At 31.8% G+C, this 15,673-nt stretch overlaps 2 protein-coding genes across 4 annotated transcripts; one reads left to right on the top strand and one right to left on the bottom strand.

The window, feature by feature from the left end:
* Positions 1–4,976: 4,976 nt before the first annotated feature.
* On the bottom strand, positions 4,977–9,201 carry LOC100527095 (phosphoglycerate mutase-like protein 1). 2 transcript variants are annotated; one of them, XM_006584887.4, is made up of 9 exons: positions 8,967–9,201; positions 8,773–8,880; positions 8,600–8,679; positions 7,688–7,850; positions 6,648–6,722; positions 6,410–6,498; positions 5,689–5,808; positions 5,257–5,301; positions 4,977–5,178 (listed from the first exon to the last, which is right to left on the bottom strand). In XM_006584887.4, the coding sequence occupies exons 2-9, from the start codon at positions 8,821–8,823 to the stop codon at positions 5,079–5,081; spliced, it is 723 nt and encodes a 240-aa protein (XP_006584950.1). In that variant the 5' UTR covers positions 8,824–8,880; positions 8,967–9,201; the 3' UTR covers positions 4,977–5,078. The 2 variants fall into 2 exon arrangements, with proteins under 2 accessions (XP_006584950.1, XP_003531007.1); XM_003530959.5 differs by having other exon boundaries at positions 8,971–9,201.
* A 1,356-nt stretch (positions 9,202–10,557) lies between these two features.
* LOC102664482 (protein trichome birefringence-like 12) lies at positions 10,558–14,285 on the top strand. Of its 2 annotated transcripts, none has more exons than XM_041017979.1 (4): positions 10,558–11,231; positions 12,657–12,794; positions 13,060–13,309; positions 13,632–14,285. In XM_041017979.1, the coding sequence occupies exons 1-4, from the start codon at positions 10,708–10,710 to the stop codon at positions 13,920–13,922; spliced, it is 1,203 nt and encodes a 400-aa protein (XP_040873913.1). In that variant the 5' UTR covers positions 10,558–10,707; the 3' UTR covers positions 13,923–14,285. The 2 variants fall into 2 exon arrangements, with proteins under 2 accessions (XP_040873913.1, XP_006584949.1); XM_006584886.4 differs by having other exon boundaries at positions 10,577–11,231; positions 13,655–13,821.
* Positions 14,286–15,673: the final 1,388 nt, after the last annotated feature.

Below are 15,673 nucleotides of genomic sequence, written 5' to 3'. Positions count from 1 at the left end.
TTGGGTTAGAAAATATTAATTTGGTTATCAAATCATAAATTTTACATGTTTTATTTTTATTTTAATTAATTAAATTATTTTTATTAGTATCTTAAACAAATTTGTTAGATATAGAGTTTAATTAGACCTAAATAAATAATATATATATAATTGGTAATTGATAATAAATTAATCTTTAAAAATGTAAAATTTAAATTTAATATGTAAAAAATACAATAAATTAATCTTATAAATATTTTAATAATAAGTTATTTCTTAAATTTTATAATTTAATATTTTATTAGTGCTAAAAAAATATGATTTATGATCAAATTATTCTTCAATTATTATAATTTAACGATAAATTAATCTTATATGATTAAATTTATCATATTTTTTCACATTTAATAATTAAATTTAAATTTTGTATAGGATTAATATTATCTTCTTACACTTTTAGTATAAAAATGGATATTTATCCTGGTTAGATAGATTATTTTTTGCTTATTTATTTTCGGGTTTGAGGAGTTGGGGAAGAGGGTGCGTGGAGTTTTGGGTGCTACTGGCTGTTTAGTCGTGTCACGTGGCTGGAAATAAGGTTGGGAGCGTGTTTGTCGCGGTGACAATAACATTTGTCTTCTGGGTTGTGATAGCTGAACTTTTGGGCGATAGAGGGACCCGCATCGTATTGATTGAAGGAGTGTGCGATAAGGGATAAGAGAAGAGATAGTGTTGTTGTATTTTATACTTTTTTTTTTTTATTTGTTTGCTACACACACTATCGTTTGATTTTGTTGAAGAGCATTTGATTTTATTGCACACTACATTATCGACTAGAATTCTAAACTAGAGCTCCTTTTTTTCTCTCTAGATTTCAGGTTTGGAAGCAAGAGGTTTTGCAACTTGCATGCCATGCATTGCGTGGATAGACATCACATTAAAATATACGTTGCCATCAGAAAATTTTGAATAAGTTAATTTGAAAACTGTTTGAAAGTTGAGAAGTCTAATTGTTCAATGTATTTCCCTTTTTCCCATTAACAGGAAATAATCTAAATATACGTTGCTATCAGAGTTATTGACTGTGATACTGTGGAAACCCGTAAACAATATCACATGATTTTTGTATTTAGTTACAAATTATCAATCGAAGTGGTTTTTGATTTTTTTATTTATCATAATATTAGTATTAAGTATTTATCGTCATAAATTATGATTAATTTCATCAAAAACCTTGAACACATCCTATGTTAAGATTCAAACATTGAATTAGTTGATTAAAATATAAATTTTTACTAATTGGAGTGTTAGTTTTCACCAAAAGTGATTATTGCTTGTTAATTAATAAACCCAATTGGAATAGCTTACCTCACTTGATTCCTCATTATTGGAGTTGTATGGCTTGCAAAAGTTGTAAGCTGCATCAAATTACCAATAAGCCAATATGTATTATATATACTATTATGTTCTTGTTTGGGTAGTTACTCTATTTTTTTCAAAGACACGTAAGAAAATGCAACATGTACATGGGTAATTAGTAAACATGCATGTAATTGATGGCATCCAAATCTCCTCGATCTAATGCCAACTTATATTGAGTGATAAATGATTTTAGTTAATAATACAACTTTAATTTAAATTTTTAAGAAAAACTAATCAAATAAATTGTTTAATTAAAATGAGTATTTTTGGACTTTAGGTATATAAACAAATATACGAACCAACAAACTAAACCAATCCATCAAGGTGATCTGAGAGAGTTGACATCCTACCATAACTATATCCACTGACCAAGCATGTTCAATGGCTTGAATTGATCAAATATCTTGAATTGACAAATTATACCGCAATAGCTAGAGCAAATAAAAACAGAAAAACGTTGATTGCGATCTTTAGGTGGAAATTAAACACGGATACCAAATATTGTTAAAACTTAAAAGCAAATTGTATGGTCAATATATGAAGAATAATACTCCACTTATCGTCGATGGCGCTCTTTGCATATATAGTTGTCAATGTTATTTTGCTACTTTAGTTTTTATATATGGAAGAAACAAATTCTAGAGGTAAAAAATTTAAGTAGATATACATAGAGCCAAAATCAAGGAAACACATGCAACAAGAATGAAACTCTGACTAGGAAATCCTCTTTTCTTTTCTCCTTCCTTTTGCTTCTATGTGGTGGACTATACACACATATATATATGGTCCTAGAAAAAGGAAGCATGGTATGGCTTTTTATTCATCATCAGGATCATTTTGTATTTGAAAGCTAAGTTACTAGATACTTTCTAAGTTGTTTACGAACTTATATTGCGCGAAACTGATATTGCACGGAAACCTCAGCTTTGATCTATAATACATAATAAAAAAAGAAGTGAATGCATATTTTTAATTATAATCTGTTAAGATATAAGTAACTCTAATCTGATTAGGTTAGATTTGGAAATGATGAGTTTAATTAAAATTTTGAAAATATATGTTTGTCCAATTATGATAAACAACTCATATTTTGAAAATTAAAGATTCACAAAATTAGTGGAATAGAATTTGAACGGATGAACTTTTTATCACTTGAATCCTTATGTCCAATAATTGAGCATGCCTTTCGTCAATTAAGGAAATAGAGGGCCTTAACAAACTAGTCTTCGTTTGGATATATATGTAACATGGGTGGAGGATGCTCCCCCACCGTGAAACTATTTCCATGGCTGTCATATGTAGATGCTTGTAATTCCCTTGCTAAAAAGTAATCTCCCACGTGAACAAACAAGTGCTCAATTTCAATTGTGTATCACACAAAGTGATCCAATCCAATGAAAGAGAGACAAATTTAACTGTCTTTTACTTTTTTTAAATGTCCCTTCTGCAATTTATAGCTGCACTAGCATAGGACTCACGTATTCATCAGAAGAGTTATTCCCATTGGATCAACCGCAATAAGAATATGGGGAGTACTGTTCTTAGCTGTGACAGGCACAAATTCCTTTTTCTTGCAATATGCTTATCTGATTTAACAAGTATTTAGGTGATTGTTACTAAAAACAGATTATTTTTTAACTGTTACTAAAATCAGATTGTTATAGACCATTTAATTAAGTGAAAGGTAATTTTATTTTGATAAATTAGCACAGAAAGAGAGTTGTTCCTTTGACTTTGAAGCAATTGAAGAAAGAGCAAGTGAACCTTTTTTCGGTCAAGATTCGTTTCCCTTGAAATTTGAACCAAGAGCAAGTGAACTTCTCTTTGACTACGTGGACATTGCTATTGCCGATAGAATATTATACTGATCATACTATTACAAATTAATGAAAAGAAAAATATGATTATAAATTAAAACAATAATCTCAGGCTTGAATATCTTATTATTGTAATATTACATAACTATATCACTAATGTTTTTTTAACTATGTTATCGATTGCAAAATGATTATTTCTGCTGGAGAATCTTATTAAGTATTTTTAATTAAATTTCTTCTTTTTAACCACGTTTATTTTATTTATAAGGTTCAAATTTAAAATCTTAATTAAAAAAATCAAACTCAATTTTACTTTCATCAATGACTTGTTAATAATGTTTCATCTTATTTGAGTGCGAACTACTAAGCTTGATGCTTTTGGTCACATAATCACTGTGTGAATGTTATGTTTGCTCGTGTCAGTACTAGAAACAGTGTGAAATAAACATGTTATAGTTACTACCATGATTGAAGTCAATAAACAAATAATTAACTTAGTTGTTTGGTGGGTTATCCCTATAATTTATAAATATCTTGCATCAAAGTTATTCTGGACTACTTAATGTCTTGAATATGGTTCAACAGCATAATAGATATATAAAAATAATAAATATTTATAAATTATCAAAGAGACAATTCAAATAAAGTTTAATTTGACCTACAGAATTGAGCTTACCAATATATTTAATAGGATTTAGGTAAAGTTGTTTTTACCAAAAGAATTTTGGTTATAACAATTTAGGAAAGTGTTTTGTCTCTAGGTAATGAAATTAGGATAACATAGTAAAAAACAGCTCAAAGTGTTTTGTCTATAGGTGTCCTAATTCATCTAATTCCTAGCAGTTCATCCCTGTACAGTTTCTGCCTTTTGTGTTAATATGAATTCCTAAGAAAATCCTTCCCAAAAAAATTGCTCGTGTTATATTTTAGAACCCTCTTCATAACAAAGATAAGTATATTTAACTTACGAAGTTGATACAATACAAATACATGAGGACAATACTTGATTCTCGCTGTTTTAGTATACGCAACATCTAATAATACACTTTCCAATTTCGTGCCATTTGTTTACTAGTTTTGAATATTGTTCACTTTAACAATAGTGATTCAATAACAAATTTAAAAAACTAAACCAATCCAATAATGATATGAAGAGTGTCGTAAATTCCAATTCCAATTCGATGTTTTAATACTGCCATAACATTTTATTATTTTATTTAAAGTTTATACTATGTCAAATGAGAGCATAAATTAGAAATTTGCAGCCTCGTTCTTTCCACCATCTGTCTATTTGTTTGTTTCTTTCCCCGTTTAGTTGATAAAAGGTGAAAAGTAACGGCTCGTGTTCTACAAGTCTGTCTAATTTTGAAAATGGGGGAAAGGGCGACAATTGGACAATTGGTGCGGGTGATAGATGTTGACTTGGCCGGGGTAAAATATGAGATATGAATTCAAGATTGATTTGATACGCCATTAACTAAAATATAAGTTTAAATTATAAGTGGCTAGTTTTAATATTGATCGATTAATTAATTATTAATTAATTTAAAACGGAACTTGCCTAACAATGAATTTGTGACACGAGTGAGGCAACCAATCCTCTTCCGAAACTGTTCCATCAACAAACAGAAGTGTTTTGTGACTGTGTTGCCACACATGGGTCATCTGATTTCCAACAAGGTTATAATTGTTAACAAATATTTTCTGCAGACAATAATTGATAAATTTCAAGACAGAATCAGCACAGTTTGTATAATCTGACATAATCATGTTAGATTTTGTAATAGTGAACTTCAAATAGAAGAACCAATGCTTGAATGGTCCTGAACACATACAAACAAGTAGAAGAAGCCAAATCCATTATTTCTCAGACTTCTCATCTGCAACATCACTAGGGAGGTCCAGCCCTGAAGGTATCTTGCCTGGATAGTTAGTGGTTGATTGTTCCAATCCTATCATACTGGAGAAAAAACAAACAAATCTCGATTAAGATAAAAAGAAACCTGTTTTTTTTTTATGTATATTTTCACAAACTCACCCTCTATCCACAATGACCATGGAGCGAAGTTCACAATTAGCAAAGCTGTAAGGACATGTGAAACGAATCAATCATTTACTTCAAAATATAAACTGATGAACATCACCCAGGATTGGCTAGATTGGTCAATGGTCATCAATGTTTAACAGTTGTAGGAAAATGATCCCCTACCACATAAGAACAACATATGCCTCACATAACAAGTGCAAAATATGGCAATTACCTTCTACATATCTAAGATAGATAAGTGATAACAAAGCCAGTAATGATTTCTTTCAACAAATGTAGACATCAGGAATAAATCATAAAATGTTTTCAAAGAAAGAAACAGAAAGATATTTTCTCAAAAATCGTGCATATTCAACTCGGTTAACTAAGAGGAAAATGAATCACAAATATCTAAGTCAGAGGTATATGATGATGGGAGCTTACTGCTTGGATATTTCTTTCTTTACCAAGGGGTGGCAATCACTTCCAAAGGCATTCAGAGTATGAAACAAGAATCCACTATGTGTCACAATTGCTATCTCCTTCTCTTTTCGTGTCCACAACCTGTGATGAAGTGAAAAGTAGAAACACAGTCTCACAGATTTGAATTACATCACATTTGATGGCAATTTCCTGTTTCTTGCATACAAGTAATGGGAGGTTAAAAGTTAAAACAGAAAAAGAAAATTACCACTTTTTTCCTGAAGAGAGAGAATTACATAATTCTTCAACTAAATCACTGGATATCAAAATTGATACCAATATACCAATTCCAATAGCCATAATACACCAAGTACATATGAACTTATTTCTCACAAAGAAAAACATAAACATAGTTGTTACCCACTGAAATATCAGACAAAGGAATCAAGCAAATTAATTTGTCTTCCAATTTCAAGGGTCACAGGTGAGCTCAGTGACAGCCTTTTGAGCAGCTTCAATCACATTACATTAAACACACTCAGCTATATATAGTAAATTTCATAAAATATTTTTTAAAAAATGGTTTATTTTATCATCCTATAGCGAAGAGCCTTACATAGTAGAATTATATTAACTTGCTACACATCAAAGTCCAATTTTAGTGTGTTTCCAATATGTAGTATTGCTGGCATAAACTCAAAAAATAAACCTTTAGAAGTTTCTAATTATAACAAACTCATACCAGTTAAGGAACTTCATCCCCCTAGCTGCAAGTTCTTCCTTTGTCTCTCTAACATTGGCCTTCCACCAGGTATCCTCATCACTATCTAACTGAAACAAAAACTTGAAGAGACTAACATAAACCCAAAGAGAACAAAATAAAATTCTGGCCAACTTTTTAAAGCTAAAGAAAGGAATTATCTGTCTTCTATAAAATCATAAACCACAAGCATTCAGGCATTTGAAGTCTAAGCACTTGCCAGTGAAAAATCAACAGCGGGAAAAAGAAATTGATACTCGCTAACACTTCTTCTTCTGTCACAGGGATGAACTCCCTGCATGAGGAAAACATGGGTAAATTTGTAAGAACCATACCCCATATGCCAATGTACTATCAAGCTTTAGAAACCTTATAAAAACTTGTACTAAAACGGTCTCTGCTCATAAAAGGTAAGCTTTTGATAATTTTATGGTTGGAAAAAAAATGAAAAGGCTGCGAATGCCTGAATTGATTGCATACTTTCTATCTTATCAGTAATTACATGAACCTGAAAATTCAATTTATTTTTCATTTTTTTCATCCATTGTTTTGATGCATCAAGCATTAAGTGACCTGTAGTTAGATCACTGCTCAATAATTGATGCTCCCACCATCAAATTGATTACTTGTAGTTGATCCCCTATGATGCATGGGTAATTTAACTGGTAGTTGTACCTGTACTAGGTACGTATTAGGTTCAGATATTGATTGGATACACATGTGTATGCCATGTCCAATGCTTTTTTTTTTTTTTTATCTTTCTGAATTTTGCAATGAAATTCTTTTGGTTTCATTTTGCTTAGCACACATACGAAACATTTGGAGGTTCTTGTCTGTATGTGTTCATCATGAGTAAAGTTCAACCTACTATGGTGACATCTGGAGAATTTTAAAAACTAATATCAAAACCTAATGACTTTCCAAACTCCAACCAATATGCCAATATATAAGCAAGACTACAAAAAATAAATTGGGAATCGATCTCACTAGTTACTCTAGCTAGTGGGTCTGAATATATGCATACTCTAGCTATTAGACTATTAGTCATGAAGTAACAAATTTCTGAATTCTCCCTCAAATAAGTTTCACAATTTATGATGGGTTTGCAAGCATTATCTTGATGACTAAAAGATTTTTAAGACCAAGACATAAAAATTCCCAATGCTGAAATGGTGATTGAACTTGTTAACAAAAATACATGTAGCAACAAGATGTACTCTCTCCTAAACAGGTAAAAAGATGTTCAGAGTAATTCCATACCAAATGTTCACGACAAAGTTCAACAGTAACAATTGGTGGGGAATTTAGACTTGAAATTGCAGCACGGTAGCTATTTCCTGCATTTGCAACCATAAGAGGAAGGACGTCTGTTTTATCTGTGTAGCCCTCACCTCCAAATACCCCAACAGTTGTTTGTAGAGTCCTAAAGCCATAAATTGTACCATACAAGTCAAAGGCCATGTTTTGCCTTGATGCAGATAAATGCCAATTTTCCCAAGCAGAATATAACCTAAATACCTTTAGGATTCATGAGAGAAAATTCATATTGAAGTTAAATACAACCTGATCCATAAATGTGTTCCTTATAAAGCACATCTATATAAATTGGTCCTCAAAAAGTGACAACTTCATATCAAGTGAATCCCTCCATCACTCGGTGTCAAAAAGACATCATGGAAGCGCCAATGTAGAGTGCTATACACACACACACACAACATTATTTGCCAACTAGATTTCCGTACATGGAATCCCTAAATGATACATTACATTGATTCAAGAGATTAGGGAATTTACAAGTAAAAAAAAATGTTTGTTTGGGACATAATGGGTGAGAAATTTCAGTCTTCTCCAATCATACAAAGTGATGACATTGTTTAAGGATTCCAAGTAAGTAACCTAGTTGTCAAACAACATCAAATATGCGTACATAACATTCCACATTGGCAATTTGGCATTTCCATTATATCTGTCAAACACTAGCTGAATATAAGATAAACTTGTTATGCTGTCAGTTACAGCAACCAGATTGTATAAGCACACACTTTCCGGGACCAAATAAACCAAGTTGCAACTTTAATGGATCAAATTGTACATAAACTCAAACACATTATATTCGAAAAGTACATTTTTATGACATCTATATTAGCATATTATGTAATTAGAGAGAAAAACCTCATCAAAGGAGATGCAATGACTAGATCAATGGTGTTGATAAGGCCAGAGTCGCGAACATGCTTACGCAAATTGTCAACCTGTTCACAGAGGCACAATGGAGAAACGACAAATTAGAACAAAGCAAATAAAAATAAATGAAGGAATTGGTAAAAAAATAATTTTTTTGAAACCTGTTGCCATCCCAAGGGAGTGAGATGAGCATCGAAGTAATCGGGGTTCATGTAGGCTTTGTAGTTTTTGTCACCCTCCACATTGTGAATCCCCTGCGCGTGCCTCACCTGCAATAGGGGAATGAACGAATCAATGATTGATACGAATGAGAAGTCGCGTGTGCGTTGAGTTGAAGAAGGAGAGTGAATATTACCAACCAGGTGAATGGTTTTGCAACGGTGCAACGGAAACAGACTCGAACCAGCACTGTAATCCATCTTCTTCGATTGAAGTCGGTGAAGAGCTTCCTTCCACGTAACGTGCCCTAGAGATATAGATCCACAGAGAACGGAACCTTCGTGGTGAGTGAAGATGCTGATGGTGTTTTTATTTTTTTTCTTCTTCGCTGCAAGTGAGTGAGTGCTATTTCCATTTCCATCATATAAAGTTACATTACATATATTTATCTACTCATTCTTAGCCAACTAAATTATGCCACCCAAATTTTATTCCAGATATTTTCATTATTTTATCCACTCTTTTCAGTTTTCAGTTTTCACAACTGTCCTTTCCTTCATTTTTTTTTTTTTTTACTATGGTATAGAATTAATCTTTGATGCACAGTCTCACAAGAATTGTATTTTTCTTTTTTAATACCATTTATTTTATATTTAAAGTTAAGATTTAAATTCTAAATTATTTGATTCAGAAATATAATTCATTATACTTATATCAATCATTATCGGTTGTCTTTACCTCCATTTATTTATTCCAGACCAACATTATTTTATAAGTATTTGTAATGTTCCTTATAAAGAATTAATTGTACTTTTATCTTGATTTTTTTAATATTTTTAGAAAATTTTATTTTAATAAATTAATTTGACATAATTTATCTCATTTTTTTAAAGAACTTACAAACTTTACTTTCTAACACTTGTTCGTTATTAAGCATCAGAATTTGGAAATAAAATTTGTAAAAAAAAATTAAAAAGTTGGATCCAAAATTTGTAAAAAAAAAAAGTTAAAATAAAAAATATAATTGTATTAGGAGTAAAATATGAAAGATAAAAATCATATTTTTTTAAACTAGGGAGTAAAATTAATTACTTAAAAATTCAAAAACTTGAAGTAAAAAGTAAAATTAAACCCGTTTTTTATTAGGATATTTTTTATGTAATAATTACATAAATTAAATTTTAAAAATAAAAACAATTATTAAAAAAGAAGAATTCATTACATTGGTAATAAAAAAAATCGTTGGAATTTTTCTATTTCTTAACTCTTGAACACATATTGCATTTGATGCGTGTGGGAGTAAGTTATTTTAAAATTAATTTTATAATTTTACCATCTTAATATGATATAATTATAATTAAATGTGAGATTTATAAAATTTAATATTTTTTCAATGAGATAAAGGTGTTTGAGTTTATGAATTTATGTTAAAATAATAATACCTTTAAAACAGAAGAAATATTATCTAACTCACATTAAATATGTGATATAATTTTCTAGAAAAGGAATTATTAATAATAAATTAACTTAAGTTTTGCCTAAATTAACAAATACCAACTATTCTAAAGATACTTATTAAATAATTAAAAATGTTACTAATATAATTTTTTATGGATAAATAAGATATTTTTTATATCAAAAATTAAATATTAATCACATGACATATTGAGATTTATTTAGAGGAATTCACATCTCACAAACAAACTTCAAAAGAAAAAACAAAAAAAAACTATAATCTTACCATACCTAAAAGATTACACATGTGTAGTTGTTGTTGTTTTTTTTTTAAGCAAACGCATTTGTGAATGCAATTTGTAAGTTTCAAAGTAAAGAAGAAGAAGAAGAAAAAAATGAAAATGAAATATGGTTGAGCTAACCACTTACTCCCTTAGTCGGAGCATGAATTGGATATCGACATCAGACGGCGGAAGACGAGAATGTCTCCAAAGCTCCCTTCACATCTCTTCCCTTGGCTCATCCTACTAACATTCGCATCTCTCTATTTCTTCTCTTCATTCCTCTCTCTCAGCACGTTCTCTTCTTCTTCTTCATCCCTCTCAATCTCCAACACCTGCAACCTCTTCAGAGGCCAGTGGGTCTCCGATCCCAACCACACCCCTCTCTACGACCAAACATGCCCCTTCCACCGCAACGCATGGAACTGCCTCCGGAACGAGCGCCAGAACATGACCCTCATCAACTCGTGGAGGTGGGTCCCACAAAGCTGCCACTTGCCCCGGATCGACCCGGTTCGGTTTCTGGGTACGATGAAGAATAGAAATATTGGGTTTGTTGGGGATTCCCTCAATGAGAATTTCTTGGCTTCATTTCTCTGCATTCTTAGTGTCGCTGATAAGGGTGCGAAGAAGTGGAAAAAGAAGGGTGCTTGGAGGGGTGCCTATTTCCCCAAATTCAATGTCACCGTCGCTTATCACCGTGCCGTTTTGCTCTCTAGATACCAGTAATGTTCTCATTAAGCATTTTTCTTTTTCTGTTTCTTCTTTTTGTTCTGAATTTGGCAAATAGATATCTACTACTTTTTTCTTTTTTTACTGGGATTTCAGTAGTGATTCATTGGTGTGTATGTGACTCGTTGCTAAATAGTTTGTCAGTGCATTTTACATGAAGGGGTGGCTGCAAGCATGCAACTTTATGTATGTCAAGTTTAAAACTTATTTTGGGGTTGATCATGTAGAGAATTAGCTTAGATTCTTAGAGATTTGTTAGGATGAGGTATTAAACTTTTGGCGGGAAATTGTTGGCAACCAGGTGGTACTAGGTTGTATTGGGTACCTAAAAGCTAAGCAAAAGTTATGAGATTTAAGGTATGATGTGTTGTTGATAGTCAACACTCATTCTTGAGAGGCGAGTGCCAGTGGAATCATGTTTGATAAGTTTCAGTGGTTAAAACAATAAACTTGTTCATGAATTGAAATAGTAGTGTTTGAATTTTAAACAGGGCAAGTGATGCTCTAGTTGGCAGATGTAGTTAATGACTGGAAGTTCTTGCTGGGTTGCAAGTTGCAACTCTGACCCATCTTGTCTATACATTGTCCTGCTGTTGGTTCACAGTTTTACCTATATTTGTGAATAGGATGTTTCTATTTTATGGTTAATTATCCTTTACTGACTGAAGCCCACACAGCTCATTTTATGGATCAGAAACACATATAGGCATGGGATGAAGCCCTTCTTTTGGAATAGTTTATTATGATTCATTAATACGTTAGAAACACACAAATGCAAAGACTACTGCATCTCAGAAATCTAAGCAAATACATTTTATCCACCCTTTTATTTTGAAGGTGCATAACATTCCTTTTACAGCATCTGCATTGTATTTGTATTGAAAAATTCACTTTTCTGATCCATCTTATTAATTCCTTTATGTTTTTCTTCCAAAAAATCCATTATACTACGGTATATACATGCACCTGAACAAAGATATATTGGGCTTCTTATTCCTCACATTTCCTATTTTAGGATTTTAAGAATAGATATACTTCATTTTGGCTATTAAAATATGTTTGTGTATATTAGATGGCTTCTATTTGCTTTAGTTTCAATACCACTAGTATGTTTAATTGTAATTTTAACAAGGCATTGGGAACTTTTAAATTAGGCAATGATGATTATATTGGAGTCTTCGAGTAAATCTTTGTTATTACTGAATTTGATAAAAATTGGGAATAAAGATGGCAATCAAAAAAGTCGACCATCTCTGTTTCCTTCTTTCTCCTTGTTTGAGTATGTTCTTGACAGTTTCAACTTTCAGCGTATTTCTCTGAAAATTTTCATCTACTGGCTCTATCTTAATTACTTGTATTATTTTACTTTGTTTTTTTTTATGTGAATTTTGAAATTTGCTCATTACTGATTAACATAGGTGGCAGCCAAAACAACCTGAAGCTGGGGTGAAAGATGGATCAGAAGGCTTTTATCGAGTTGATGTTGATGTTCCTGCAGATGATTGGGCTAAAATTGCTGGTTTCTATGATGTTTTGGTGTTTAATACTGGCCACTGGTAATTCTTTCTTCATTTTCCTGAATTTTGTAACTTCTGGATGATGCAGTACCAACTTGATTATTAAAAACATTGTTAAAAAGCAATCAACTTGATTGAATTAAATAAGCAATGATAGTTAAAATTTAAAACATTGAAAAGAACTTGGAGTATTACCTATGTTGCAACTGGTCTCTAGTTAATTTTTGGGTTACCCAAGTATTTTTATGAACTGTTCTGATGATTGAAAATTGAATAGATAGTTACTTTATTTTGCCTTTAATAGGTGGAATAGGGATAAATTCCCGAAAGAGAAACCTCTTGTCTTTTATAAAGCAGGACAACCAATAGTTCCGCCACTTGGGATGTTGGATGGACTTAAAGTTGTTCTTACTAACATGGTCACATACATTCAAAAAGAATTTCCTGGAAACACACTTAAATTCTGGCGATTACAATCCCCGAGGCACTTTTATGGTGGTGACTGGAATCAAAATGGGAGCTGCTTGTTCAACAAGCCCCTTGAGGAGGATGAGGTTTGTATTTCTGAAACTTGCCTTGATTTTTATGTCTCCTAGGTAAAGTTTTTCCCCCCATACAATGCTAATCCCTTTCATGGTCCTCCCAACTGGTTGTGCTATGAAATTGCAACACTTTAGGTTACTTTCCTTAATTTCATTGTCATGTACCTGTGTAACATCTCACATAAACATCCAACTATGGCTGGCATTTGATAGAAGTTTTAATTTAAACAACTTGAATGCTTCACCGTTTTCTGAGGTACCTGTTGAATTGTGTTTCATGCCCCATGTGCTTTTAAGCATTAGCTTAAGGAATGATATACTAATACCTGGACAGCTTGACTTATGGTTTGAACCCAGGAACAACGGAGTTAACAAGGAAGCGAGACTGTTGAATTTTGTAATTGAAGGAGCATTACAAGGCACTAACATTCAATTGCTTGACTTGACTCATTTAAGCGAGTTTAGAGCCGATGCTCATCCGGCAATTTGGTTAGGAAAGAAGGATGCAGTGGCAATTTGGGGTCAGGATTGCATGCATTGGTGTCTGCCTGGTGTTCCTGACACATGGGTTGATATATTGTCACAACTGATCCATGATGGCCTAGGAAGAACTGGTGGGCTATAGATATTGAAGAAGCTGTTCAAATTGAATCTTACATACCATGAACTGTAAACTTCCACCGAGACGTTGGGGGGGGGGGGGGGGGGGGGGGCATGCTGCCAAGTTCTGGGACCAAGATATGAGAATTTTGGGTTGTGCTTGAAATGTTCAAGGCTGATCTTGGTTGGAAGGAAAGGTTTGATGAAGGAAGGAAGTGACTGATTGGTCGAGCATAAGCTATACTGAATGCTTCTCTGATCTAAATACCATTCATCATAGGGCCTTAACTTGTCAAATACAGCATTTTACCATTTATTCCTTTCATTCATTCAGATGATTATTGTTGTTGTTGATACGTAATCTATTCAAAATTTTGATATTTAGCAAGTGCAATACATATTTACGTCAGACTAACTAGCTTGTGAGGGAAATTTTAATAAGCAATGAGAGCATTATTCTTTTTATTTAATTAACTATAAGTTGCGTGACCCAAAACTGATGGTGTTGCACGATTGAACAATCAAATCCATAGAAGATATTAATCAACAAAATGAGATGGGCGGGCCAAATGAAATCCGTAGAGCCTCCTTTAATTGAATCTTTATAACCACAGCCACACTTTGTAATTATACTGTGATCTAGATGGCACACATACCATTCCTATTTGTGAATGCTTTGAATTATATTACCTCTAGTGTTATTTATAATAAACAAATTATGTTTTCAGTTTTTTTTTATACAAATAAGAAACGATGACTAATTTTTAAACTTATTTAGGGTTAAATTTTTTTTATAATTCTAATTTATTTTTAATATTATTTACTAGACATTCACTTATTGGATTATGAGTTCTAATATTAAATTTGACTATCACTCACAATATTTAAACTTAAGGGTATTTTTAGAATAAGAATTAAATTTATAGTAATATTAATTTAAAACAATTAATTTAATCACTTTCATTGATTTTGATGAGTTATCTTATGTTTTATATATATAGGACTAGAGGTAGTACCATTCTAAACACAGCTAGTATATATATCCTAGTTCTTTTGATGAGTTATCTTATGTTTTATATATATAGGACTAGAGGTAGTACCATTCTAAACACAGCTAGTATATATATCCTAGTTCTTACAAATGATTTCATTTAAACATGTTCTCCCAATTTTATCCATTGATGTGGTCATATTGTAAAAGAGAATTTAGTAAGCATGTTTATATAATAGTAGTATATTCAAACTACACAACTAGGGATGGTAAAATAGACCCCAAGATTCTATGGGCACCCGCAATAATATCCACAACTAGGGAGAGTAATTACTTATTTATTGAGGCTAAGGATGAGGGTGTGTATTTATTCACAAATTTTTGTAGGGATCGGTGTGGGTGTGGGTATGGGTATTATAATAACCACCCTGTCCCGTCCTGCACATCCCATATATATTACATATTAATGTAAGCAAAATATGTTACCAAAGTAAATAATTTATATTATACATATATTTCTGTGTAAAAAAATAATTATATTTTCTAATTCAATTGGTATTTTAAAGTCAAGATTCATGTTTTTTAATTCAAGTGTTAATGTCGTAATTGAGGTTATTAGACTAAGAATGTGTCATATTGATTTTATTTCACATAAGCACTTTTTTATGTTGGAAAAGTGAAATACAACCATGATTTTGGTTTGTAAATTTCATGTTAACACTTTTATGTTGATGCCAATATTATGCCTATGTTTTCAAATAACATTTTGGTTATCCCAAATATTA

This window comes from Glycine max, chromosome 8 (genome assembly GCF_000004515.6).
Source record: "Glycine max cultivar Williams 82 chromosome 8, Glycine_max_v4.0, whole genome shotgun sequence".
Lineage (NCBI taxonomy): Eukaryota > Viridiplantae > Streptophyta > Magnoliopsida > Fabales > Fabaceae > Glycine > Glycine max.
Note: the sequence above shows the minus strand (reverse complement) of the source record. Positions and strands in the feature narration are given on the sequence as shown.

What these genes read in the sequence shown, in the direction of transcription:
- LOC102664482 (XM_041017979.1), top strand. Translation starts at nt 10,708, where the DNA reads ATGTCTCCAAAGCTCCCTTCACATCTCTTCCCTTGGCTCATCCTACTA. An exon ending in GTTTTGCTCTCTAGATACCA is followed by an intron (nt 11,232 to 12,656) that starts GTAATGTTCTCA and finishes TGATTAACATAG; the next exon opens with GTGGCAGCCAAAACAACCTG. An exon ending in GTGTTTAATACTGGCCACTG is followed by an intron (nt 12,795 to 13,059) that starts GTAATTCTTTCT and finishes TGCCTTTAATAG; the next exon opens with GTGGAATAGGGATAAATTCC.
- LOC100527095 (XM_003530959.5), bottom strand. Translation starts at nt 9,030, where the DNA reads ATGGATTACAGTGCTGGTTCGAGTCTGTTTCCGTTGCACCGTTGCAAA. An exon ending in GGGATGAAGTTCCTTAACTG is followed by an intron (nt 5,809 to 6,409) that starts GTATGAGTTTGT and finishes ACTTCATCACAG; the next exon opens with GTTGTGGACACGAAAAGAGA. An exon ending in AAGAAAGAAATATCCAAGCA is followed by an intron (nt 5,302 to 5,688) that starts GTAAGCTCCCAT and finishes ATGTCCTTACAG; the next exon opens with CTTTGCTAATTGTGAACTTC.